We start from the raw sequence: 27,329 nt of genomic DNA, 5'->3' as shown, positions 1-27,329 counted from the left end.
CTATGGTAGTTCAGGAAAGGTGACCAGTTTGGAGAAGGTGAATGAAGGCTGTGAGACTCATAGAAGTTCAGGGATGGACCAGACTAGAGTGGTGACCACAGCTGGACCAGACTAGAGTGGTGGTGGTGGGAATGAGGAGAAGCAGCAGGGCAGTAGATTTCAGAGGAAGCTGTGGATGATTTGGGTGTGGGGAGTGAGGGAGAGGCAGGCCTGATGGTTGACTCCCATGTGGACTGAGGGGCCATTTTCTGAGGGTGAGATGCTGGGTAGGCAGCTGGAGGAGGTGTTCAGAGCTGGTATCCTAGTATGACCTAGAAATTTAACAAATAGGCTTCTATCTTAGCTCTTGCACTGAATCAACTAATGTACACATGCTGTTTCTCTGTTGATACATTCTTTTCCCTGTTGTTAGTTCTTTTTATCTTGAGTCACAGGAGCATAGGACTGAGAAGCCAGTGGAAAACATGAATCATGAAACATCAAGAACTGTGGTGCTAGCTTAGTGAGGTCTCAGTCACTGTGGCCCTATGACCCCCATCCTCAAATTCTTAAACAGACCTGTTCTCTTTCAGAGGACAAAACATTAATCTGCTACCCTCCTCATTTGCTGGCAAATCAATACATATCTCTTCACTTTATTCTCAAAAACTTTATCCTCATTATTCCCATTTGGCATCAGGGACAGAGGCCAAATTTTCAGTTTTAAACTCAGGGGATTGGGCCATTCTGAAAATTTAAGTGCAGTGGTCATTGGTATGTGGGTGGTCCTTGGAACCCAGGGAGAGAAAGTGCACAACCTGAAAGTTGAGTGCTAAGTTTTATTGGGGGCAAAGTTTTATTAAGTTTTATTAAGTCCAGGAGACAGCATCTCAGGTAGGTAGCCCTGAGATAACTGCTCTGAGGAGGTGAGTGGGGAGCTAGGATATATAGGAATTTTTGTAACAAAGGGCAGGATGTAGGAACAAAAGATTATTGCTACTAACAGAAAACCAGACCACCTGACTCCAGGCTTGATGGCTTTGAAATGATCTCAGAAGGGAGAAAATGCAGGCACCCTAATTCTTATCAACAGCCCTGTTTCTTTGAGCTAAACCTATAAAACTATCCCTTCTCAAGGGAGGACAGAGTTTTGAAGTATTAGCCTGCTGTGGTCTCCTTTGCCTGGCAAAGCAATAAAGCTGTTCTTTTTTTTTTTTTTTTTAATTCACCTCAAACTCCATCTCTGAGACTTAACTGGTGCCAGTGTACAGAGGCTAGTTTTGGCTATAGTCTCATCCAAACGCAGATTCTCTTCAGTAGGTCTGGGGTGGGGTCTGGTGTTTCTGTAAAGTTCCCAGACGTACCAATGCTGTGCTTCTGGGGATCATAATTTAAGTGATGAGGGCTCCACATCAGAATTCCAGGGGAGTTTTAAAAATTACCCATGGCTGGGCCCCATCACGAAAGGTTATGAAGTAATTGCGTGGAGCACTAGGAATGCTCCCTAGGTGATTCAGAAATGTAACCAAGCAGGGTCCTGTGGGGCTCCTGGGCGCAAAAGTCTGTCTGTGTCCCCTATTTCTGATTTTTAGGAAATGGGCCTCACTCAGCCTCCATGGCCTTCCCTGAGTTCCAAGGGGCAGGTTCAGAAAGTTGCTGATCAGGGAAGGAAGGGGATGCAAAGACAAGGGAGGAGAAGTCAAGCAACAATGGTATGGCCTTGGGGCAGGATCCTGGTAACCTCTCAAGGGAAACACATCATGTAGTAGGGATCTAATAAAAGAAAAGTTGCAGTCCTTATGCTTCTTTTAGAAATATTTTAAAATTGAACAGCTTTAAAATTGGACAAGTTCTTCCTTGACCTTCTCCCTGGCTTAATGACACCCTAAACACAATCACCCCTAAGCAAAAGATTAGGCACCCGAAGCACAATTGCCTGTGGGTTAATGATTATTAGCCCATGATATTTTTCAGGAACTCTCCTAGTTTGTTCTCATCTCTGATCAGTATGCCCTCTTTTCAAGCACTCTGATTCTAGGCAATAACCCATCATGATTATGCCGAGATCTCCTGACACCAGCTTTGATGACAAAGTTTCCCCTAAAGAAGAATGCATGTTTGCCCCAGTCCTGATTCATATCAGAAAACCTGTCTTTCTACCCTTTACTATAAAACTCCCCATAATTCCTCCCAGTGGAGGGCATGGCCTTTAAGGTATTATCCTGCTGTGGCCCCTCTGCCTGGCAAAGCAATAAAGCTATCATTTTCTCCTTTACCGAAAGCTCTGTCCCCGCCTTTTTATTCAGCACAAGTGGACAGAGGCCGAGTTTCAGTAACACAAAGTGCAGCCAGAGTTGAGAACTGTTGGTCTAAAATTATGAGACAGGAGTTCCCGTCCTGGCTCAGTGGTTAATGAATCTGACTAGGAACCATGAGGTTTCGGGTTCAATCCCTGGCTTCGCTCAGTGGGTTAAGGATCCCGAGTTGCTGTGAGCTGTGGTGTGGGTCACAGACGCAGCTCGGATCTGGCATTGCTGTGGCTGTGGTGTAGGCCGGCGGCAACAGCTCCAATTCAACCCCTAGCATGGGAACCTCCATATGCCAAGGGTGCAGCCCTAAAAAGACAACAAAATAAATTTAATAAATAAATAAATAATAAAATAAAATAAAATTATGAGACATACTGCCTTTAATGGTGTTGATAGCATTTTGTGCCTTACCTCCCTTGCTGCAGTCTTTTTGCTTCAAACTGAGCTGTCAAATGACCATTCCAGGTTCCAGAACAATCTATGGAGGAGGGAAGTTTCTAAATCACCTTTGTGCATCCCTTACTCCTCTGTTTTTTCCAGAAGGGTTACTCAGTGAGTCCCTTCTCCATTAGGGTGGACAGGGACAAGGTACAAGACCCTTCCCTGAGCTAAAGTTTGAGAATGATGGCCCATCCCAAGAGAGGTTTGAATGGTGGATAGGTGCAGATTCAAAGGCCTCTCCCATCCTCCCATCTCCCCCTGGTTGTTGCACATTTTATGGGCTGCTTCTCACTTCATTCCCTCCCCCCAACTCAGAGCAGGGGCCTGTCATCGCTTTTGGGAGGAGAGTGAAGGCTTTAGGCAGCTCCAAGAGTGCTCATTAAACCAAGCCTAAGGGGAAGAAGTATTCCTTTCATACTTTGGCTTCTATAGGAAATTATATCTTTAATAGAAGCTTGTGTGTTGCAGTGAACTAGGCTGGTGGTTTTTGAAAAGTTTCTATCATCCTCCCTTGTTGAAAACTTATATACGGGCAATGTATGGGTGGGAGTCACAGACAGATTGGAAAAGAGTACAGTGATTCAGCGGCCTGGACTGTGGTTGACAGAGGTTCTCCACTAGGAAAAAAAATGGTTCAAGCATAGACTGCATCATCATTATCATCGGCATTTATGGAGTACCCAGTGGAATAGTGGTTTTCAAACTTGAGTGTGAATTGGCATCCATTGGAAGAGACTTTAAAACCAAGAGTACTGGGCCCCAGTGTTGAGTTTCTGCTTTGGGAGGTCTTGAGTGGGGAATGAGAATTTATGTTTTGATTGCAGTTCTAGGTGATGCTGATGTATAGAAAAGATACATTTTGAGAGCAACCAAAGTATTATATTGGATCTCAAGATCTAAGATTCTGAAAAACTCAGAATAAGATTTCCCTAAATTGTCAAATTTTTAACATTGAATTAGAATTTTTTCAATCAGTGTGTCCAAGAAGTGGATCAGAAGTCCTATCTGATGCCTTTTCTTAAAAAAGAAAGATCTTTTTATTTTGAAATAACTACAAATTCATGAGAAATTTCAAAGAAATTTACAGGAAGGTTTCATGTAGGCTTTACCCAGCTTCCTCCAAAAGTAACAGCTTACATAATTATAGTACAATATCAAAACTAGAAAACTGGCAGTGTACAAACCACAGAATGTATACAGATTTAACCAATTATATGTGCCCTCCTTAGTGTGTTTGTGTATAGCTCTAAGTAATTTGATCACATCTGTAACCTCAAGATACTCAACTGTACCATTGCTTCAAGACTCCCTCATGCTACCTCTTTATGGCCACACTCACACATTCCCTAATTCCACTAGTCTGTTGTTCATTTCTGCAATTATGTTATTTCATAAATACTATGTAAATGGGACTATGCTGCATTTATATGATATTGGCTTTCTTCATCAGCATAATTTTCTTGCCGTTCATCCAAGTTTTTGTGTGTATCAATAATTATTTCCTTTTTATTGGTAGGTAGTATTCCATGGTATGAATGTATCAAAGTTTTTTTAAAATATTCACCCTTTGAAGAATATCTGGGTAATTTCTGGTTTGGACAATAAATACAAATCAAACTGCTACAAATATGTGCCCCCTGTGCAAGTTTCTGTGTGAAAATACGTTATATTTCTTTGGGATATATGCCTAAGAGCACAATTGCTGGTCATATGGTAATCCCATCTTTTTCAGTTTTAACAGGAAGTTCTGAACTCCTTTCTAGAGTGACTGTACCATTTAACAGTCTCACCAGCAATGTATGAGTGATTCGGTTTCTCTGCATTCTTACTAATATTTAGTGTTATAATTATTTTTCATGTTAGCCATTTGGATAGGTATATAGTGATATCTCATAGTTTTAATTTGCATTTTTCTAATGCCATATGATGTTGAATATCTTTTCATGTACTTACTTGCTATCTGTATCTTCTTCAGTGAAATGTTTGTTAATATCTTTCGCCCATTTTCTAATTTGTTTTTTTATTATTGATTTTTTAGAATTCTTTATATATTCTAGAAGTTAGTTATTTGTAAGATACGTAGTTTGTAAATATTTCCTCTCGAGATCGGGAGCTTGGGCTTATCAGACACAACTTAGAATAGACCTACAAGGAGATCCTGCTGAATAGCATTGAGAACTATGTCTAGATACTCATGTTGCAACAGAAGAAAGGGTGGGGGAAAAAACTGTAACTGCAATGTATACATCTAAGGATAACCTGACCCCCTTGCTGTACAGTGGGAAAATAAATAAAAAAATAAAAAAAAAAAAGAAAATGAAAAAAAAATTTCCTCTCTTATCTTAATTTGCACAAGGACTTTTAAGAATGAAAGTTTAAAATTTTATGAGGTCCAATGTATCAATTTTCTTTTTGGTGTGTTTTTGGTGTCAAGTCCAAAGTTTTTTTTTTTTTTTTCGGCCTAGTCCCAGGTCCCAAAGATTTTCTAGAAAATTAAATTAAATTCATGATCTATTTCTGAGTTAATTTTTATATAAAGTGTGAGGTTTAAACGGAAGTTTTTTTTTTTTGCCAATGGATGTTCACTTCCTTCTGCAACATTTATTGAAAATGAATCCTCCATTGGGTTGCTTATGCTACTTTGTTAAAAATTAATTAAGCATACTTATGTGGATTTAATTCTGTGTTGTCTATTCTCTTCCATTGATCTCTGTGTCTACCTCTTTACCAGTACCACAGTCTTGATTGCTATAGCTTCTTTCTCAAAAATATTTTGGCTATTGAAAAAAAGAGCTTAACAATCTAGAAGAAATGGAGAACTTTCTAGAGTCTTACAGCCTGCCAAAACTGAATCAAGAAGACATAGATCAACTGAACAGACTGATCACTCGAAACAAAATTGAATATGTATAAAAACACTCCCTACAGCTAAAAGTCCAGGACCAGATGGCTTCACAGGTGAATTCTACCAAACATGGAAAGAGGAAGTTATACCCATTCTCCTTAAGCTTTTTTAAAAGGATGAAGAAGGAACACTCCCAAAGACATTCTATGATGCTACTATCATCTTCATTCCAAAAACATACAAAGATACCACCAAAAAAGAAAATTACAGGGCCAATATCTTTGATGAATATAGACTCAAATATTCTCAACAAAATTTTAGCCAACCGAATCCAACAACATATCAAAAAGATCATACACCATGACCAAGTGGGATTCATCCCAGGTTCACAAAGATGGTTCAACATATGCAAATCAATCAACGTCATACACCACATTAACAAAAGAAAAATCAAAAACCATATATATGATCATCTCAATAGATGCAGAAAAAGCATTTGACAAAGTCCAACATCCCTTCATGATAAAAACTCTCACCAAAGTGTGTATAGAGGGAACATACCTTAACATAATCAAAGCCATTTATGACAAACCCACAGCAAATATAATACTCAATGGAGAAAAGCTGAAAGCCTCCCTATGAAAATCTGGAACAAGACAGGAATGCCCACTCTCACCACTGCTATTCAACATAGTATTGGAAGTCCTAGCCACAGAAATCAGACAAACAAAAGAAATAAAAGGCATCCAAATAGGAAGAGAAGAGATAAAACCGTCACTGTAGATGACATGACCCTATATAGAGAAAACCCTAAGGACTCAACACAAAAATTACTTGAACTGAACAACAAATTCAGCAAAGTAGCAGGATATAAGATTAACACTTAGAAATCAGTCACATTTCTGTATACTAACAATGAAACTTTAGAAAAGGCATACAAAAAACACAATATATTAACAAACAAAAGAAGAAATTTCTGCAGTTACCATTGTGGTGCAGTGGAAATGAATCCAACTAGTATCCATGAGGAGGTGGGTTTGAGTGCTGGCCTCACTCAGTGTGTCAGGCATATGGCATTTGCAGTGAGCTGTGGCATAGGTCGCAGACATGGCTCAGATCCTGAGTTGCTGTGGCTATGGTGTAGAACTGCAGCTGTAGCTCTGATTCAACCCCTAGCCTGGGAACTTCCATATGCTGTGGGTGCATCCGTAAAAAGCAGAAAAAAAAAAAATTCACATGGTAGTATCAATTGATGGAGAAAAATAATTGAAGAAAAATTTAGCACCCATTCATGATAAAAAAAAATTCTGTCTTCTTTGTAAAACTTTTCTTGTGCTAAGTATTAGATTTCTGATTTTAGATGATCTTTTTTCTTGTGTAAGCATTTAGCACTATAAAATTTACTCTCAGGACTGTTAGCTGCATTCTACAAATTTTGGTGTGTTGTGATTTCACATTCATTAAACGCAATTTCATTTTTTTCTTGAATATTTAAGAAATGTTCTTTAAGAAGATATTTTTGAAAAAAGATTTCCTTTTTGATCAATGGATTATTTAGTATGTTGCCTAACATCTAGGTTTTTGAAGATTTTCCACTACTGATTTCTATTTTTTTTTCCTTATTATTAGAGAATGTACTCTGTCTGATTTTATTTCTTTTACCCTTAAGTTTAGTTTATAAGCCAGGATGTGGTCTATTTTGGTGAATGCTGTATAGTCACTTGAAAAGTATGTGTATTCTGGTATTATTGGGAAGGGTGTTCTATAAATGTCAGTTAGATCCTATTGGTCAAGGTTGTTGTTCAGTTCTTCCATGTCTTTGTGCAGTTTTTCTCTGGCAGTTCTATCAACTATTGAGAGGAGTGTTGAAGTCTCTGATTATAACAGTGGATTTGTCAATTTCTCTTTTCAGATCCATCAGTTTTTGCTTCATGTATTTTAAAGATTTTTGTGTGTGTGAGCTTATACACTTAGGATTGCAATCTCTTGTAGGCAAATTGATTTTTTTAAAAAAATCATTATGTAATGTCCCTTTCTGTCCTTGGTAATTTTCTTTGCTCTGAAGTCTACTTTGACATTAACATAGTCACTGCTCCCTTAAAAAAATTGTTTTCCTGGTATATCTTTTTCTATCCTTTTACTTTCAGTTTACCTATGTCATTATGTTTGAAGTGACTTTTTTACAGCATATAATTTGGTTATGTCTTTTTTTATCAACTCTGCCCTTCTTGCCTTTTAATCGATGTATTTAGGCCACTTACATTTAAACTAATTATTGATGTTAGTTTGCTGCTTGTTTTCTGTTTCTTGATAGCCTGTTATTTTTCTTCAGCCTTCCTGTGGGTTATCTGAACAATTTTTAGAGTTCTGCTTTGATTTGTGTGTGTGTGTGTGTGTGTGTGTGTGTGTGTGTGTGTGTGTGTGTGTGTGTGTGTATGTATTTTAGTGTATCACTTTGTAGCCTTTTCTTAGTGGTTGTTCTAATTATTATTATATGCATATGAAAGTCATCACAGCTGACTGGAGTCAACATTTTACCACTTTAAGTATAGAACTCCTACTTCCTTTAAATCTTTTATCTTTCACACATAAAATTTTAATATTCTTAAACATTTCCTCCATATACACATCAGATGTTATAACTTTTACAACACTGATGTTTATAATAACGATGTTATTTTATAAACATCAGTGTTATAACTTTTGTTCCAACCATGCATCACAAAGTCAGGACCCACTGTTTACGCAAATGTTCCTACAAAGCAACAGGGAATTGAAAGAAAGATCTGAGCGGTGTCATTGCTGGACTGTGGCCCTCCAGGGAGGCTACAGTGGAGAGTCCAGGGCACCACAGCTCTACTGCCTGACTCTGAATGGACCAGGCATCTCCCCTAACTATGATGAACTAGGAACAGACACTCTTTTCTGTTTTCTGGGCAACTGTAATCCCCTTAGATTCTTGTACAATCCCCAAAGTCATGAGGTTTCCCCCTGCCAAATGATTGGGATGGAACTTCTTATCACATGACACTACCAATATAGCTCATTGTGGGTTTGTGGCGTAACTGTTCATTAAAGATAATTCACATGGACCACTTCTGTCCTCACTGTTTTGAAAAAGCTCTTAAAATGAAGAAATAAGGCAGGAAAGACATCTCCCCTAACAACCACCAACGATAGAAGAATACATCTTTTTACTATCTTTTACATTTTTCTTCTGAAAGTACTTTCACTTTGAATCCTCACTTTAGAAACCAATACACTCAGAGGCTGAGTGAACTTTTAGGGCTACTCTCTGCTGACATATAGTGAGCTCTCACAATTTTATTACTTCCTGAATTAAAAGATTCATTTAGATGAGTCACAATTATCTTTAAAGTTGATACAGGATCAGGGATTTGTTGTTGTTGTTGTTCCAATTTGGATGGATAAATTTAAGACCACAGCTCCAACTCTGATATAAACACGTATGCACAACTTGCATCTGATTTGGAAATTTTTCAGGACCACTAGGACAGATAGAAGAAAGCATTTAATGAGCACCAACTGTGTTCCAGGGTCTCTGCTGGGTGCATTTCAATGAAATTACATGTTACTCTGTAGTCCTATGGCAGACAGATGCAAAGGGAATCATTTCAAGTGGAAAATATGTAGACTACAATAATCCAAACACAATTTTATTAAATAAATTTATTCAGAGAGTTGGGTATATTTCTTTTTTAAAAATTAAAGTATAGGAATTCCTTATGTGGCACAGTGGATTAAGAATCTGAACACAGTGGCTTGGGTTGATACAGAGGTGTGGGTTAGATCCTTGGCTCGGTGCAGTGGGTTAAAGGATCCAGCATTGCTGAAGCTGCAGCATAGGTCACAACTGGCTCAGATTCAACCCCTGGCCCAAGAACTTCTATACATATGCCAAAAAAAGTGCAGCCAAAAAAAGAAAGGCAGAAAGAAAAAAAAAAAAAAAGAAAGTATGGTTGATTAACAATATTTTATTAGTTTCAGGTTACAACATATATCAATATTTTTGTAGTTTATACTCCATTTAAAGTTATTATAAAATATTTGCTCTATTCCCTGTGCTGTACAATATATCCTTATAGCTTATTTATTTTGTACATAGCTGTTTTTACTTCTTAATCCCCTACCCCTATGGTGTTTCTCCCCAACCCCCCTCCCACTGGTAACCACTAGTTTGTTCCCTATATCTGTGAGTCTGTTTCTGTTTTGTTATATTTATTCATTTGTTTTATTTTTTATATTACACATATAAATGATAATACACATTTGTTATTTGTGGTCTTTTTGATGATGACCATTCTGACAGGTGTAAGGTGATAGCTCATTATGGCTTCGATTTACATTTCCTTGATGATTAGTGATGCTGAACATTTTTTCATGTGCCTATTGGTCATCTGTATGTCTTCTTTAGAAAAATGTCTATTCAGATTTTCTATCCATTTTAATAGGTTTTTTTTTTAATGTTGGGTTATATGAGCTATTTATACAGCAGAATGAAAAAGCAAGAAAATAGTTGCATTTAAAATTGCATAGAAAATAATAAAATGGGAATTCTCTTGTGGTGCAGCAGTTTAAGAATCCAGCATTGTCACTGCAGTGCCTTGGGTTGCTGCTGTGGGGTGGGTTTGATCCCTGGCCTGGGAACTTCTGCATGCTGTGGGTGCAGCCAAAAAAACCCCCTCAAAACCAAAAAACACAAAAAACAAAACAAACAAAAATAATAAAATGCCTCGAGTTTCCACTGTGGCATAGCAGTTTAAGGATCTGGCATTGTCTCTGTGGTGGCTTGGGTTGATGCTGAGGCATGGCTTTGATCCCTGGCCCAGTGTATGTGGTTAAAGATCAGGGGTTGGAGTTCCTGTCATGGCACAGTGGAAATGAATCCAACTAGGAACCATGAGGTTTCGGGTTTGATCCCTGGCCTCACTCAGTGGGTTAAGGATCAGCATTGCTGTGAGCTGTGGTGTAGGTTGCAGATGTGGCTCAGATATGGCATGGCTGTGGCAGAGGCCAGCAGCTGTAGCTCTGATTCAACCCCTAGCCTGAGAACCTCCATATGCCATGGTTGTGGCCCTAAAAAGCCAAAAAAAAAAAAAAAAAAAAAGATCAGGGGTTGTTCCAGCTGTGGTGTAGGTCACATCTGCAGTTCAGATTCAATCCCTGGCCTGGGAACTTCCATATGCTATGGGTGTGACCAAAAAGATAAAAAAAAAAAAAAAAAGAATAAAATGCCTAGGAATAAATTTAACCAAGAAGGTGAAAGACCTATATGCTAAAAACTATGAAATATTAATAAAGGAAACTGAAGATTGCAGAAAGAAATAGAAAGATAACCTATGTTTATGGATTAAAAGAATACTAGTAAAGAGTTCCCAGCATGGTGCAGCAGAAAGGAATCAAACTGGTATCCATTAGGATGTGAGTTTGATCCCTGGCCCCACTCAGTGGGTCAGGGATCCAGCATTAGTGTAAGCTGTAATGTAGGTTGCAGATATGGCTTGGATCCAGCATTGCTGTAGCTGTGGTGTAGGCCAGCAGCTGTAGCTCTGATTTGACCATTAGTCTTGGAACGTCCATGTGCCACAGGTGTGGCCATAAAAAAGCAAAAAAAAAAAAAAAAAGAAAAAAGTTAAAATGTCCATACTGCCCAAAGCAATCTACAGATTTAATGCAATCCTTATCAAAATACCCATGATGTTTTTCATAGAACTAGAACTAAAATTTACATGGAACTATAAAAGACCCCAAATAGCCAAAGCAAAAAAGAACAAAACTGGAGTTATCATACTCCCTGACTTCACACTGTACTACAAAGCTACAGTAAGCAAAATGGTATGGTACTGTCACAGATATAGACCATTGGAACAGAAATCAACTCATGTACTTATGATCAACCACTCTACAAGAAAGGAGGCAAGAATATACAATAGGGAAAAGAAAATATCTTCAATAAGTGGTACTGGTCTAGAGTAATGACAATAAAAACAAAAATAAACAAATGGGACCTAATTAAACTTAAAAGTTTCTGCACAGCAAAGGAAACCCTAAACAAAATGAAAAGACAACACACAGAATGGGAGAAAATATTTGCATGTGAAGCAACTGACAAGGGATTAATCTTCAATATTTATAAATCTCCTGTAGCTCAATACCAAAACAACAACAACAACAAAAAACCCCCCAAAAAAACAAAACAAAAAAACCCCCCAAACAACCCCATCAAAAAATGGGCAGAAGATCTAAACAGACAATTCTCCAAAGAAGACATACAGATGGTCAAAAAACACATGAGAAGATGTTCAACATCACTAATTACTAGAGAAATGCAAATCAAAACTACTATGAGGTACCACATTACACCAGCCAGAATGGCTATCATCCAAAAGTCTACAAACAATAAGTGCTGGAGAGATTGTGGAGAAAAGGGAACCCTATTATACTATTGGTGGGAATGTAAATTGGTGCAACCACTATGGAAAACAGTGTGGAGATTCCTCAAAAAACTGAAAATAGAATTACCATTTGATCCAGCAATCCCACTCCTGGGCATATATCCAGAGAAAACCATGACTCGAAAAGATACATGCACTCCAATGTTCATTGCAGCACTATATACAATAGCCAAGACAGGGAGGCAACCTAAATGTCCATCGACGGAAGAGTGGATAAAGATGTGGTACCTACACACAATGGAACATTACTCAGCCACTAAAAGGACAGAAATAATAGCATTTGCAGCAACATGGATGGACTTAGAAATTATCATGCTAAGTGAAGTTAGTGAGACACCAATGTCATATGCTATTACATGCAGAATCTAAAAAAAGGGATACAGTGAACTTCTTTACAGAACAGATACTGACTCAGAGACTTTGAAAAACTTATGGTTTCCAAAGGAGACAGGTTGGGGGTGGGGAGATGGGTTAGGGTTTGGGATGGAAATGCTATAAAATTGGGTTGTGATGATCGTTGTACAACTATAAACGTAATCAAATTCATTGTGTCAAAAAAATAAGGGGAAAACTGGAGAGGTACAGGGTAAATAAAAAATGAAGTTAGAATATTTTCTCACAGCATATACAAAAATAAGATCAAAGTGGATTAAAGACCTAAATTAAAATTAAAGATTGGAAACCATAAAACCCCTAGAAGAAAACATATAGGCAGAACACCCTTTGACATAAATTGTAGCAACATTTTTTCAAATCTGTCTCCTCAGACAAAGGAAACAAAACCAAAAATAAACAAATCGGACCTACTTAAACTTAAAAGTTTTGCATAGTAAAGGAAACCATCAACAAATTGAAAAGATAACCTACTGAATGTGAGAAAACATTTACAAATGATTATGTCTTATAAGAGGTTAATATCCAAAATACATAGACAGTACAGAAACAGACTCACTGAACAGACTTGTGATTGCCAAGTGGGAGGGGGAGAGAGTGGGATGGACTGGGAGTTTGGGGTTCGTAGATGCAAACTATTGTATTTGGAGTGGATAAGCAAAGAGATTCTGCTGTATAGCACAGGGAACTATATCTGATCACTTGTGATAGTACATGTTCGAGGATAATGTGAAAAAAAGAATGTATATGGATATATGGCTGCATCATTTTGCTGCAGTAGAAATTGACAAAACATTGTAAATCAACTCTAATAAACATAATTTCTTTTTTTTTTTTTTTTTTTTGATATTTGAAATACAACTTTATTCTGATTCTAAACGAAAAGGAATGGGAATGACAGTAACAAACAAGATTTCACCACGGAATATTGTGATGCGACTGTAGCAGTCTTATATTTGAAACTCAAGAAGGAAACAACTGTGTTCCAAAACAGCTAAATATGCAGGTCCAAAAAATGAAGGTATATTTTTTTAACTGCCACATTCACTCCGAAGCCCATTCATCTCCTTCAGCACCCCAAAGATTAAGCACATATTCTGCTTAGCTATATAATAAAGTGGCAAACACGCTGCACCACTGACATCACAGGACAGTTGCCTATAAAACTAGACTTCTGACGCTGGGCTCCAGCTTTGTTTTCTCACAGGTCATCATCTTCATCCGGGAGAGCAGTTGTCTGAGCAACCTCTAGATCATGCTCATACTGTGCTGCCAAGGCTGGGTCCATGACCACCTCTGGCGGGGCAAGAGCAGGCATGGCGACAAACTCCAAGTTAGGGTCTCCGATCAGTTTCCTAGCAAGCCAGAGGAAGGGCTTTTCAAAGTTGTAGTTACTTTTTGCAGAAATGTCGTAGTACTGAAGGTTCTTCTTTCGGTGGAAGACAATCGATTTTGCCTTAACCTTTCTGTCCTTAATATCCACTTTGTTGCCACACAACACAATGGGGATGTTTTCACACACTCGTACCAGATCTCTATGCCAGTTAGGTACGTTCTTGTAAGTAACTCTCGATGTTACATCAAACATTATAATGGCACACTGAGCTTGGATATAATAGCCATCTCTCAGTCCACCAAATTTCTCCTGACCAGCCGTATCCCATACATTGAACTTAATAGGTCCTCTGTTGGTATGGAACACAAGGGGATGGACCTCAACACCCAAGGTAGCTACATACTTCTTCTCAAATTCACCAGTCAGATGACGTTTCACGAATGTAGTTTTCCCAGTACCACCATCACCAACCAATACAAGTTTGAACTGAACTTGGGGCTCTCCTTGGGCAGCCATCGTGATGTTACTTCCAGAAGCGTCTCCGCGCCCGTCTAATAAACATAATTTCAAAAGAACATGATATTTCCTCCTCTTATTAGAAATCCAGGGCTTAGTTCCTTGAGGTCTTATGAAATGGGCCTTTTCTTTGGGAGTACAGAGACTCCAGGGATCTTGAAACAAGACTAAAATCCTGGCTCTGTCAGTCCTTTCATCCCATGTAACAGAGTCTTGTCTCTGCCAGCAGGGAGAGCAGTGATGTCTCCTGAGACCTGTTCTCCAGAGTTTCATTGTCTGAAGATCAACACTGTGATCTTCCTGCCAAAAATTAATCCCATAAGCTGCATCTTGAGCAACAGCCCCCAGCCCCAGCAGCCCCACCTAGTCTGCACCCCCCATAACTCTGTCTGAGTTGGAGAGAAGTCAGAAGTGTGGAGAAGGGGTATCTTCTGAAGTTGTCTGACTTAGGATAGATGTCTTGAAACCACTCTGCCAGCCATAAGCAGAAGCATGGCTTTGTGTCTGTGGTTGTAAGAAATCCTGCAGCATTTCTTAGACACCATCAATGTTGTATTAATCACCCCACTGGCCAGATCACAAGCCCCAGGTATTTCTAGTGAGCTGGCCGGTCATGAGTCCTCCCTGGTTGGCTCATTGCCATTGTTCCAATATTTGAAGGCTCATGGTAAGACTTGGCAAGCTGGCTCAGATGAAGTCATCCTCTGAGATTAAATGCTCAGCAAGCACCCTCCAGTGGTTGTTATAGCAGGAGAAGTTCTCAAGTAAAAATTACTATTTATTGATCCTCAGAGTCTTGCAGTGTCATTTGTGGGAAAAGTCCCAACAGCTGCAACTTCCACCTGCCTGGGCTTGGCTCAGTCCTGCAATGTTCCCCTCCCAACTCCTCTCCTTTGTGTCTCCCCCACTGCTTCCAATTGTACAAGATTTTAGGGCTTTGCATATTATTCTCCCTATTGTTTTTTTTTGGGGGGGGGCAGTGGTAGGGGGAGGTGAAACATAACTCAACCTGAATTAGTCTCTGGAGAGACTGAGTGGTTGAAGGCTCAACATGGGAATTTTAGGCCCTGGTCAACCAAACTCTAAGATTAATCTGGGTGGATATGGCATGTTGGGCACTGATGCCTCAGCCTTGCTTCCCTCTGCCCCACCTGGACACATTGTCCCAAACCAGTACCGGGATGTCTTCTACTCAAATACGTCCCAGGTTGTGCAATTGTTTAAATATAAAATCCAGACTCTCCAGCCAGACATTCAAACTTGCCTGCTCCCTTCCACCTCCTCTTCAGAGGACACTCTAATCTGTTTTTCCATCTTCCTCACTTATTCTTTATTTTAAAAAATCACATTGCTTGCCCAGAAATTACTAGAGATGTGTTAGCTGCCAGATCCCAAAGTGCTACCCAAATTCTTGTCTTCCTAGAGGCCTCAGTACTGTTTGACATTGGGCATCTGCTCATGCTCACTTTTCCTAAAAGCCTCTCACTGCCTTGCCTCCCATGCCACCATTCTCACCTAGAATTTTTGTTTGTTTTGTAGTCTGGAATCCACCTCTTTCCTTAGCTCCTCTTCCTTCGGTCCATTTAACCCAGATTTTACAGTTATCATAATGGTCCTAGCTACCATTCCTTGGGCTCTGCCCTGATGCTAGGCATTGTAATCAGTGAGACTTTCCCGACATTATCTCATTTAATTCTCTTAACTGCTCCCTATGTTATGCTCTATTATCATCTACAGTTTACAGATTAGGGAATTAAGGAGTTGGTCCAAGGTCACATAGCTAGTTAGTGGCAGAGCAGAGTTCGAACTCAGGTTTGACCATAAAGTTCATTACCAGCCTGGAACCTGCTGTTGGCCTTCGTTACCTTCCCCTCTCCTTCACCCTTCCAGTTTCGTCTCCTCTTTTCCTTTCCTCCCCTCCTCTTCCCTCGTCTTTCTACTTGCAATCCCTTCTCCTTTGGGACACTCACTGGACCTTGGGGCTTTTGCTCGCCTCAAAGCTCAATTTTCAGCCCTCACCTCTTTTTTAAGCTCCAAATATGCCCTCACCCTTAAAGCCTCCCTCAGGAGCCCTGTGGGGCCCCAGAGGATCACGGCCTCCCGCATCTCGCCTGGTCCCAGACAATGAGTCACCCACCTAATGCCAGTTTCCTCTTCATCACGTAGATTCAAGGCCTCTCTTTTCCTTGGATCCCACCTCTGCCCAACCCAGATTTCAGACTGAGCCTTCACGTTCCCTCTCAATGATTCTAAGTATATATCCAAAAGAATTCAAAGTAGAGACTTGAAGAGATACTTGTTCATAGAAGCATTTCTATGTTCATAGAAGCATTTTTCAGAATGGACTAAAAGTAGAAGCAACCCAAATGTCTACTGATGGATGAATGGCTAAACAAAATACAGTCCATACATACAATGAAAAGGAAGGAAATTCTGACACGTGTTACATAGGTGAACTTTGAGGACATTATGCTAAGTGAAATAAGCCAGTCACAAAAGGACAAAATACTGTATGATTCCACTTATATGAAGTATCTGGAGTAGTCAAATTCATGGAGAAAGAAAGCAGAGTGGTGGTTGGGGGGGGGGGGCTAGGGGCAGGGGCAAATGGGGAATTATTGTTTAATGTGTGCAATTTTAGTTTTGCAAGATGAAGAGAGCTCTGGAGACGGATGGTGGTGACGGCAGCACAGTAATGTGAATGCATTTAATGTCACTGAACGATACACTCAGAAATGGTTACAATGGTAAATTTTACACTATGTGTATCTTTCTGCAATTTAGAAGAAGAGGCAATGTTATTTTAACAGCAAGCTGTACTGGAGTGGGGAGGGTGGGAGAACTGAGACCATTTACAGGGCACTGCAAATATTTTAAGGCGGTAGGGAGGGCCAGGCCATATGGTGATCAGTGTGGTGGGTATAGACGACAAAGCAGGGAAACAAGGATTTGAGTCTAATTCTACTACTTCCTAGCTTTGGAACCTTGGACAAGTCATTTACCTTCTCTGTACCTTCATCTATGAAATGGATCATCCCAATGATGAGTGCTTAGTTCGTGCCGGCGGACAGCAAGGGCTTAGCAAGGGGTAGCTCTTGGCGTCTCAGCAGACCTAGTGCTCAAAGTGTGGACAGAGGGCCAGCTGCATTGATGTCACCTGGGAGCTTATTGAAGATTAATATTCATAAGTCCTTCCCCACACTTACTGTATCTCCAGGGATGAAGCCCAAGAACCTATTTAACGAGGCTTCTGGGCAATTCTTTTGCCCTGGTTGAAGTTTGAGAAGCCGTGGGCTGGTAGCACTGATGCTATGGCAACCATTACTCAGAACTAAGGAAATACTAGGAGTTCAGGCTTAGCTGGTTCAATGGGACTAAACTTCAGAGACCAGAACTTGGCAAAAGGAAGGCCATGGCTCCCATAGTAAAGCTTGGTCCTTGAACACAGACATGGTTTCTTCATAATTTGGGCAGTTGGCCCTCTGATGGGCAACTTCTGAGTACAGTGAGGGTGAGGACTGACTGGTGGAGCAGCATGCAATAATGCACAAACAAAGAGTGTTCCTGCAGTTTGTCAAGCACTCAAGTGACTCGACTGTCCCTAACTGGGGGCCTGTTCCCAAGGGCGGCAGCAACAGAGGAGTGGGACAGAGATATGGTGTCCATTCTACCTTTATCTCAGGGAGACAGAACTAGATACATTCTCTTTGCACAGCCAAGAAGGTCAGAAAGAACAACCTGACAAACAATGAACACTGGTGTGACCCTGGGAGAGTTAGCTCAGAGGAGTGATGTAATTGAAATGCATGTTGCCTTTTGAAGGAGCGCCCAAGGAGTGCCTCATCTTCCAGACCTCCCCCGATCAGGGATGTATACCTGGAAGAACAAGATGGCCTTAGAGAAAAGACATCGGGTTCACGCCTCCATGTCTTGAGAATGAATCTGTTACAGCTGCTCCACCTCCAGGGGCTGGAGATGTTGAGAAAGTCAAATGGAGGTTACGCAAGCCAAGACCCAAGACTCCAGACTCCAAGAATCCTGTGCATTTAAAGCAAGGGGTACAAAGCCCACCCTCAAAGGTTTAAAGGCAGATCTGTAGTCACTGGAGGAGGCACAGTGTTCAGTTAGGGCCACCATGACTGGGAGGTCCTAGGAGAGGTCCCAGAATGCATTTTTCAAAGGACATATCCTCTCTGGCATGGGTGCCTATTGTCAAAAGAGCTTGCTGTGGAAGCTTTGTGAGTGGCTCACAAGACAGGGTGCATGTGCTGCCATGTCCCCTGCCCCCCCCAACTCTGAAATTTTGGAGATGAAATTGACATAACACAAAACTAACCATCCGTGTAATTCTGTGGCACTGAATAGATTTACAATGCTGTGAAAACACTGCCTTTATCTAACAAAAGTTTGGCGCCTAAGTGAGGAGGGGCAAAATAGACCCACCCACCCATGCATCCATCCCTCAGGGTGAGGAACGGGTGCAGGACCTGCTGTTTGGGGAAAGAGAGTGAGGTTGTTTGAATGTACTGAGAGTAAGAGGCAAGTGTCCGATGATCTGGACACAGGAAATTTAGGCTTGAAATTGGGGAGAGAAATGCAGACCTGTGATAGTTAAGTTCTGATCATGGAAGCATCGCTGGAGGGGAGAGCAACCAAGAGGGGGAAGAGGACCCCAAACAGAGGCTGAGCGTCACTCACATTTACGAGGGGAGAAAATGGGCCAGGGCAGGAGGCTACCAGGCTTCTATACAAGACCAGAGGAGGTCTCCTTTGAGACCAAGCATTCCTTCTCTTTGTGCTGACCTGAGAGAGGTTGTGAGAATGGAGAGGGGGTGCCGATGCCCCATATTGACTCTCCAAGGTGTTAAGGACAGCACTGCCAGGCCCTGCCTGTGGTTCTTTCTTCTGCATTCCCCAAGCCCACAGTAACTTCACATTCAGACTTTCTTTGACTAGAGCCAAAGAGAACAAGGGCCCCAGGGGTCCCTGCATCCAGAAGAAGAGGGTCAGCGACCAGGCCTTGGGCTTCGGAGGCTCCCCGCTGGCTCTCCTTCACCCTGGCCCTCCCCGAGCAGGAGGGGAGAGCATCTGGCAGACCTTGCCCTCTTCTTTCAACACACACTTTCCACATCTGGACTGAAATTCCCAGCTCAGACTCCCCAAGCTTGCTTGCTGGGCATGTCTTCCCAGCATGCACTGCACTGCCCCTGTGCACAGCCCAGGGTAGCAGGGGCCCCAAGGCGCAGCTTTGGTGCAGGGTATGGATCGAGCTCAGGTGTGAGAATTAAGGGGTCCAGAGTCATGTGTGAAAAGCCTCTCTGAGACTGGGTGAGGAAGGAGGGGCAGCTGGGGGCTTCTCCTTGCTCTGGTGTGGAGTTCTGGGAGTCAAACCCGGTCTCAGGGGTCTTTTTGAGAGTGTATATGTTAATACAGGGTGGATGTATTTCACTTAACAGTCCTGATTTTTGATTTTGCAGATTTAGATGTGGGGTAAATAGTTCTTCCTTTTTTTAAAAAAAATATTTTTATTTAACAGTTCTTCCTTGATCCTCTTGCAGACCTGTCTGCAAGCTGCTTCTTGGGCCTAGCCATACTTTTCAACATTATCTTCTTCTCCTTAGAGCCTGAAATGTGGTGTCGGAAATCTTTCTTTAGACCCTTATATCCTGAGTGATGAGCTGGGTACGTGACAACTGCATGTGCCTGTCCAGGTTCTCTGCCACTCCCTTGCACAGCATTCTTTCCTGGGGCTGGGAAGATAGAATTCTATGTGCACGTGTGAGCACAAGTCTCACTTCCTCAGCCTCGAAACTGAGGGCTTGTGCTTTTTGTTGACAAGCCCTCTTTCAGGTGTTGGGGCTGTTAGAATTCGTTCATCCAGCCTCAGGCTTAGATTCCAATTTCTCAGGGGATCCTGCCCAACCGTCACAACAGTAATAGTGGTATCACTATTACTATTAATAGTAAACATCACGACAGTCCTCACCATCTCAACCACTGTCACCTGCTTCCCTCGCCTGCAGTGGACCCCACCTTAACCGCTGCCACCACCATGACCACTGCACCTCTAGCCCTGCCACTGCATTACTCCCAGGACCTCTGCCTGTGACCACCCTCGCCATCATCATCACAAATAACACCACCCCCGCCGCCATCAACATCAGCAGTGCATCCATCACCACCCAGGGCACCACTGCCATGCAATCAATCAGTCAACAAACATTTACCGGGCATCTACTTTGTGCCAGACACAGTTCTAGGCACTTGGGCTGCATTATTGAACAAAACAAGCAATGCCCCATAGAGCTTACATTCTAGTGGGGGACGGGGAGGGGGGAACCAAGTAAACCATTAATATAATAAATAATCTAATATGTTAGACTTAATAAATGGTAGAGCAGGAGGGGGCACTGCTGTTTTATTTGGGGTGGTCAGGAATAGCATTTGCGTAAACACATGGAGGGGGTGCGGGAATCAGCTGTGCTGACTCATACCATTTACTGAAGGAACACTACCTTCTTTTTATACAGCCATTGTTTTATAAATAAATCTCTAAACACTGAAATGGCAACAAGGAAACTCTTGCAACTGTTTTAACTCAGGCTCCAATCAGATTAACATTTCAGGGAGCTACAGAAAAGCCTTGCTCAAGTTTCCTTTGCAATGCCATCCCCTTGTGCTGAGTAGAAAGCAGTGCAGGGTCAACACATTTTTAATGTCCAGAATTCAAGAAGCCATGGCTCTAACCTTGAGGGGAAATTCCCCAGCAACCCCAGACTTTGACACAGTGAATGTTCCAAAATACATTAACAATATTGTGATTCAAACATATGTGAAATCCCCAAACCTAATATAAGGAAGGCCAACCTAAAAAATACACTTTGTGGAGTTTCCTAGTGGTCTTGTGTTTGGGCATTGGCGCTTTCACTGCTGTGGCCCGGGGTTCAATTCCTGGTCTGGCAACTGAGATCCCCTATCAAGCTGCTGCATGCCGTGGGCCCCCAGAATCCACTTTGCAAAATTCTATTTTGTTAACTATGTTAACATTTATTAAATGTATTAATAATATTTTTATATTTTAACCAAATGAGATTTATACTCTGGATGCAAGGAAAATTCTCATTATTACGCCAGAGCCACAGCAATGCAGGATCCGAGCCTCATCTGCAACCTACACCACAGCTCATGGCAACGCCGGATCCTTAACCCACCGAGCAAGGCCAGGGATCGAACCTGCAACCTCATGGTTCCTAGTCGGATTCATTAACCACTGAGCCACGACGGGAACTCCACCAATGCTCTTTTTAAAAAACTTAAAAAAAAATTTATTTTATTTTATTTCTAAAGAAATCTCTCTCTCTCTTTTTTTTTTTTTTTTTTTTAAATTTTGAGCTTTTTTGGCTATTGTTTCTTCTTTTTACAAACCCTTGTGAGGGCTGATTTCCAATAGATGGCATTGAGGGAGCTACTCTGCTACACATAGGAAATCCCTACCCAGTAGTAAGTCATCTAGGAATGGTTTAGCACACCAATGCTCTTAATATCTTCTTTCCCCCCATGTCCCAGAGATTTAAACTATCACAAACGGACAAACATTTCCTTAGAATTAATGAAGATTAAACTTCAATGCTCCCCACTCTCATGGTCCCTTTATAGGGTCCTATAACTAATTCCTTTACTCATTTTGTAAAGAACCTCCCACCCCACTCCAGCCCCAATTATGTAAACTTTGGGCTCCAACAAAACCAAGAGATACCTGGTTAGTCATTATTTCATTTCTTCTTTTTTTTCCTTTCCTTTTTACAGCTTTACCTTTGGCATACGGAAGTTCCCAGGCCAGGGGTCAAATTGGAGGTATAGCTGCCAGCCTACACCACAGCCACAGCAAGGTGGGATCCAAGCCATATCTGATCTACACTGCAGCTCATGGCAATGCCAGATCCTTAACCCACTGAGTGAGGCCAGGAATCGAACCCATATTGTCACAGAGACAACACTGGGTTTTTAACCCTCTGACCACAAGGTGAACTCCCACTTCTTTTGCTTGTTGCTTTATTCTTCTTCCTTTCTATATCTCTAATCGATTTTTTAACTGGCTCCTTTCTAGATGCCAACTTTTCCAGTTTATGTCTCTTTTACCACACTAAGGGTGGTAGAAAAATGAAACAGGTAAGAAAAGAAACTGTTCAAACCTATATTCCCCTCCTCTGGCTAAATCTCTCTTCTTTCCTTTATAGTCAAGCTCCTGAAAAGATGTTTACACTTGCAGCCTTGACTTTTATTGGCCCTTCACTCCAATGAAATGAGTGTCCTAAGATGCGTAAATATCCACGGATTGTTTCCCCAGGGCTCCGTCCTTGACTCACTGTCTCATGCTCTGGTCACCTCAGCTCTTTGGAAATCTCGCCCATCCTGTTGGAATGTGATGAAAAATTGTGGAATCCACTCTTTCATTTTCATTCTCTTGCTTGCTCTTTCTCAGCCCTCTTCTTGAGTTTCAAAACCAAACATCCAAATGTTCTTTGGATATACTAAACTGAATATATTGTATTTCAGTATAATGGCTGGAACCAATAGGTCCCAAAGTTCTTTGAATGTGCTGGGAGTCATCACTGACTCGTGTTTTTCCCTCACACCCTACATCAAATAGGAGGCCAAGTATTAGCAATTCTGCTTTCTTATCATCTCTTCTTGTTTTGTGCTTCTATTTCCATTGACATGAGGGTGTTCTATCACAGGTAAACCTGCACTATAATTTATTATCACAATGTTCCCCTTATCTTAGACCATACAATTTATATGAGATTAAATTTTTGTCTTTATATTCCCAACACATAATTATGGTGTTTTCTGGTACTTACAAAATATGCCTTTTTAAAGAAACAATATTAAACAAGATGCTATAGATTAGGAATTTCTAACAAATGAAAGTATTGAAGAAAATAAAGATTCGGGGTGAATTAAATAACGCAAAAGATTTTCTAGACTATGAAAGAATAAATCAACATAGAATACTTGAAATAAGAATGTATAAAGTAAACAAATTACTTGTGACCCCACTCAGTATTTAATACCCTTTTTGTTTATTATTAATTATTAAATAACACACATTTATTATTTTAAAATATTGAATAGCTCTTCAAGGCTGCTGGTAAAGAATAATCATTTCTGATATTTATCTCCATATACTTAAATAACATACTTAGCTTGCTGCTTCTGTATTTTTCAGTTTTAGGCATCACCTATTGTCTTAAAATGGGAGGCACAGATTCAGCTCTCTTTTACCAACTCCCAACCCTTTCCTCCCATACACATTCACTTCTCCCTCCTACCTTTCCAATATAGTTCTTTTTGTGCATTAAGATTAACATAAATGTTGGGCCAAGTAGTACACTACTACAAAATTTCCATTCTTTTTATTAAATTTTGTTAAAGTACAGTTGATTTACAATGTTGTGCCAATTTCTGCTGGGTAACAAAGTGACATAGTCATACATACATATATACATACATATACATGTGTATATATATGTAGACACCCAAACACATACACACATTCTTTTTTAAAAACTGTTATTTTCCATCATGGTCTATCCCAGGAGATTGGATACAGTCCCCTGTGCTATAGAGTAGGACATTACTGTCTGTCTATTCTAAATGTAATGGTTTGCATCTACTAACCCCAAACTCCCCATCCATCCCACTCCCTCACCCCTCCCCCTTGGCAACCACAAGTCTGTTCTCTATGTCTATGAGTCTGTTTCTCTTTTGTATTTAGGTTCATTTGTGCCAAATTTTATTTTACCTTTTATTTTTATTTACTTATTTTTCTGGCCACCGCACGGCATATAGAGTTCCTGGGCCTGGGATCAGACTGGTGCTGCAGTTATGACCTACACCACAGCTATAGCAGTGCTGGATTCTTTAACACACTGTGCTGGGCCAGGATTTGAATTTTTATCCTGGTGTTGCAGAGACACTGTCCATCCCATTGAGCCACAGCAGGAACTCCTATGCCCTATTTCAGGTTCAAGATATAAGTTATGTAATATGATATTTGTCCTTCTCTTTCTGACTTACTTCACTGAGTATGATAATCTCTAGTTGCATGCATTCTTACACAACTTTATTTTACCCTGTAGAGTTAATTATTTTGACTTTTCATTTGCTCACTTTTCTACATACTCATCTTTACTTCATCGCCAGCAAGTTCATCTGCTACAAGGAGAGATCTCTTCAAATCAATACACAACTGTTTTTTGTTAGACTCCTTTCTCCAAGCCTTCTAATGTGCACCAAAATGGACTGGTTGCTCTCTAGATTTGCTTCTCAGTTGTTATCTTAGCAGCTTCCTTTGTCCTATCATCCTAGAATTACCTTCCTTTAGATTTTGCTTTGGATTCTTTTGATCCTATCTTCCTTCTTGCTTCACCCCCTCTTTCTGCTGAAATACTAACTCCAGGATATTCCTGAGGAAAAGTGAATATTCTGAGATTTTCACATGTCAGAAAATACCTTTAATCTATCCTCACTTGATTAATACTTACTCTAGGTATAGAGTTTTAGTTACTTAATAATACTTGGAGGGATATAATTTTCCCCTCATTTTCAAAGGCATCATCATTATGGTCTAGCTTCCAGTGTTATTACGGAGAGCCTGATGCCATTCTGTTTTTTTTTTTACCTTTATATGCAACTTGTGGTTTTTTTTCTTGGTAAGCTTGAGGAAATTCTTTGCCACTGTTGTTCTGAAATCTCAGGATAATGAATTTTGGTCTTGGTCTTTTAACATCCATTGTGTGGAGTATTCAATTACCCTTTCAATCTCAAAGACTCATGTTTCCTCAGTTCTGAGAAAATTATTTGATAATGTCCTGTGTTTTCACTGTTCTGTCTTCTAAGAATTCTTGTTAAGACACTGGATCCCCTGAATGAATTTTTTTCTCATTCCTCCTTCTCCATCTTTGTCTTTTTGTTTCTAAGTTTCTGGGAGATTTCTTAAACTTTACCTTTAAATCTCAATACTCCATTTTGCATTTCTGCTACCATATTATTAATTAATTTCCAAGAGCATTTTTGGTTTTTGTTTTAAAATTTGTTAACTATTCTTAATTTCATGCCTTCAGTTTTTGTTTTATGGCTATAGCAAACTCTCTCCTCTCTCTGGGGAAGGTAACAGGTTTTTTTTTTGAAGTTTCTTTTGGCATTACTGTGTTCTCCAAATGCCTACTTTTCTATTTGCTTATTTTGGCCTTTGCCTTCCATGTTAGAGGTTTTTCTCACAGGTCAGGTGATCACTGGCTGTCTACACTTAAGAGTAAGGCACTGAAAGATTTCCTGAAAGTTTTTAGGCATAAGTAGGACTTCTGACAGAGGGACTTGGTGCTAGTGGGTGGGACAGCCATTTCATCAGAACTCTCTGGGCTTTTTCAGTTTCCTATGGAGAAATCTTTCTTGCAAGTCCTAGAACTATAAGCCTTATGGTCAGGATTCTGACTGCTTAAAGGAGAAAAGGGTTTTAATGTCTGATATATTTGACTGAATTAACTTACACTTAATTCTTACTCCCAGCTACTCTTGTGATATGTCAGTCCAGACTATAAAGTTTATGCTTGTCAGGAAATAAGCCTCCAATCATCTGACAAGGAGATATGCAGCCCTCTGGCTCTGAAGGTTTAGGAAAGGAATGTGAGGGTCAAAAACAGTTTGATCCAATCCTCTTATTTTTAGTCTTATTCAACAGGCACTGAGTCATTAATTGCTGAGCTTCAGTGTTTCTGGGATTTTGTGTTGAAATGGTTTTGGGTTCAATTTTTTTGGCTTTTCAAAATCAGGAACTGGGAAGTATGGACCGTACGCCAAATCTGGCCTTCTAAGAAGTTTCTATATTCTTATAAAATACTTTGAGAAGAATTGATAAAGGAGAAGTTCAGAGGAGGAGTGAGGAAGAGAAAGAGGAAGAAGGGAGGAGGGGTGGTGGAGGAGACGTATGGCCTGCAAAGCCTAAAATATTTATTATCTGGCCCTTTAGAGAGAAGGTTTGCCAAACTCTGTTCTGTGTCAGTCACCACTCATTGCTCACATTTCTATCTCCCAAAATATTGGTTTTCTTGTTTCTTCTGTTCTTTGTCCTTGTGGTTCTAACTTGTAATTATTATAAACAATGCTACAATGAATTTTTTTTTTTGGTCCTTTTTAGGGCCGCATTCACAGCATATGGGGGTTCCCAGGCTAGGGGTCTAATCGGAGCTGTTGCTGCCAGCCGCAAAGCCAGATCTGAGCCGTGCCTGCGACGCCAGATCTGAGCCATGCCTGTGACCTACATCACAGCTCATGGCAACGCCAGATCATTAACCCACTGAGCACGGCCAGGGATCAAACCCGAAACCTCATGGTTCCTAGTTGGATTCATTTCTGCTGTGCCAAGATGGGAACTCCTGAACATCTTTATAAGTTGAAATTTTTTCAATTTTTAAGCCTATTTCCTTAGGCTAGAGTCCTAGAATGAGAAAACAGAATAAATGATCTTTATACTGCTAAACACTTTCTATACTCATCAGGGAATAATCATAAAAAAATTACATGACTAAAATGAGACAGTTGGTTCATGCAAAGATGCTACAAAAACCCGAACCTAAACAATGAATACTTCACAGACCATCTTCACATGCAAAAAACCCCTTATTCTAGTACCCCTTATTTAAGTAACTTAAAGTTGCTTAAAACAGAACGGACAGCAAATTAGAGGTAGGTAAAAATGATGAGATGGAGAAAACAGAGATAGACAGTATCTAAACTAGGCATAGGGCTATTCTAAAAGCATTTATTATGAAAGGTAGGCCACAGAATAGGTTCATAGTAAGCTACATTAATCCTTACTCTAAATAAGTTAGAACAGGTTACCGAACTGCTATCTAGTTCTCATACCTTGGAAATGTTTTATGGATTGCTTAAGTTGTCATGAGTATTACTGAGTGAAAGAAACCCATTTCTTTAGTGGGGACTCATAATATATGGTACAGATATACAAGTGA

General features: G+C 40.3%; 2 protein-coding genes across 3 annotated transcripts in view; both read right to left on the bottom strand.

The window, feature by feature from the left end:
* LOC146395162 (ankyrin repeat domain-containing protein 26-like) overlaps positions 1 to 27,329 on the bottom strand; it is a 149,272-nt gene that overhangs the window by 25,494 nt on the left and 96,449 nt on the right. The gene's annotated exons all lie outside the window — the stretch shown is intronic.
* On the bottom strand, positions 13,265 to 14,332 carry LOC146395163 (GTP-binding nuclear protein Ran). The gene has a single exon (XM_085004265.1). The coding sequence runs from the start codon at positions 14,293 to 14,295 to the stop codon at positions 13,645 to 13,647; it is 651 nt and encodes a 216-aa protein (XP_084860391.1). The 5' UTR covers positions 14,296 to 14,332; the 3' UTR covers positions 13,265 to 13,644.

Source organism: Sus scrofa, chromosome 17 (genome assembly GCF_054392235.1).
Source record: "Sus scrofa isolate SSC_HxYL_T2T_F1_AM1 chromosome 17, Sscrofa_HxYL_maternal_Yorkshire_Landrace_v2.0, whole genome shotgun sequence".
NCBI lineage: Eukaryota > Metazoa > Chordata > Mammalia > Artiodactyla > Suidae > Sus > Sus scrofa.
The sequence above is the reverse complement of the archived record's forward strand: the minus strand, read 5'-3'. Positions and strand labels throughout refer to the sequence as shown.

Bases quoted from the DNA above. Each gene is read 5' to 3' on its own strand.
- LOC146395163 (XM_085004265.1), bottom strand. From the start codon at position 14,295: ATGGCTGCCCAAGGAGAGCCCCAAGTTCAGTTCAAACTTGTATTGGTT.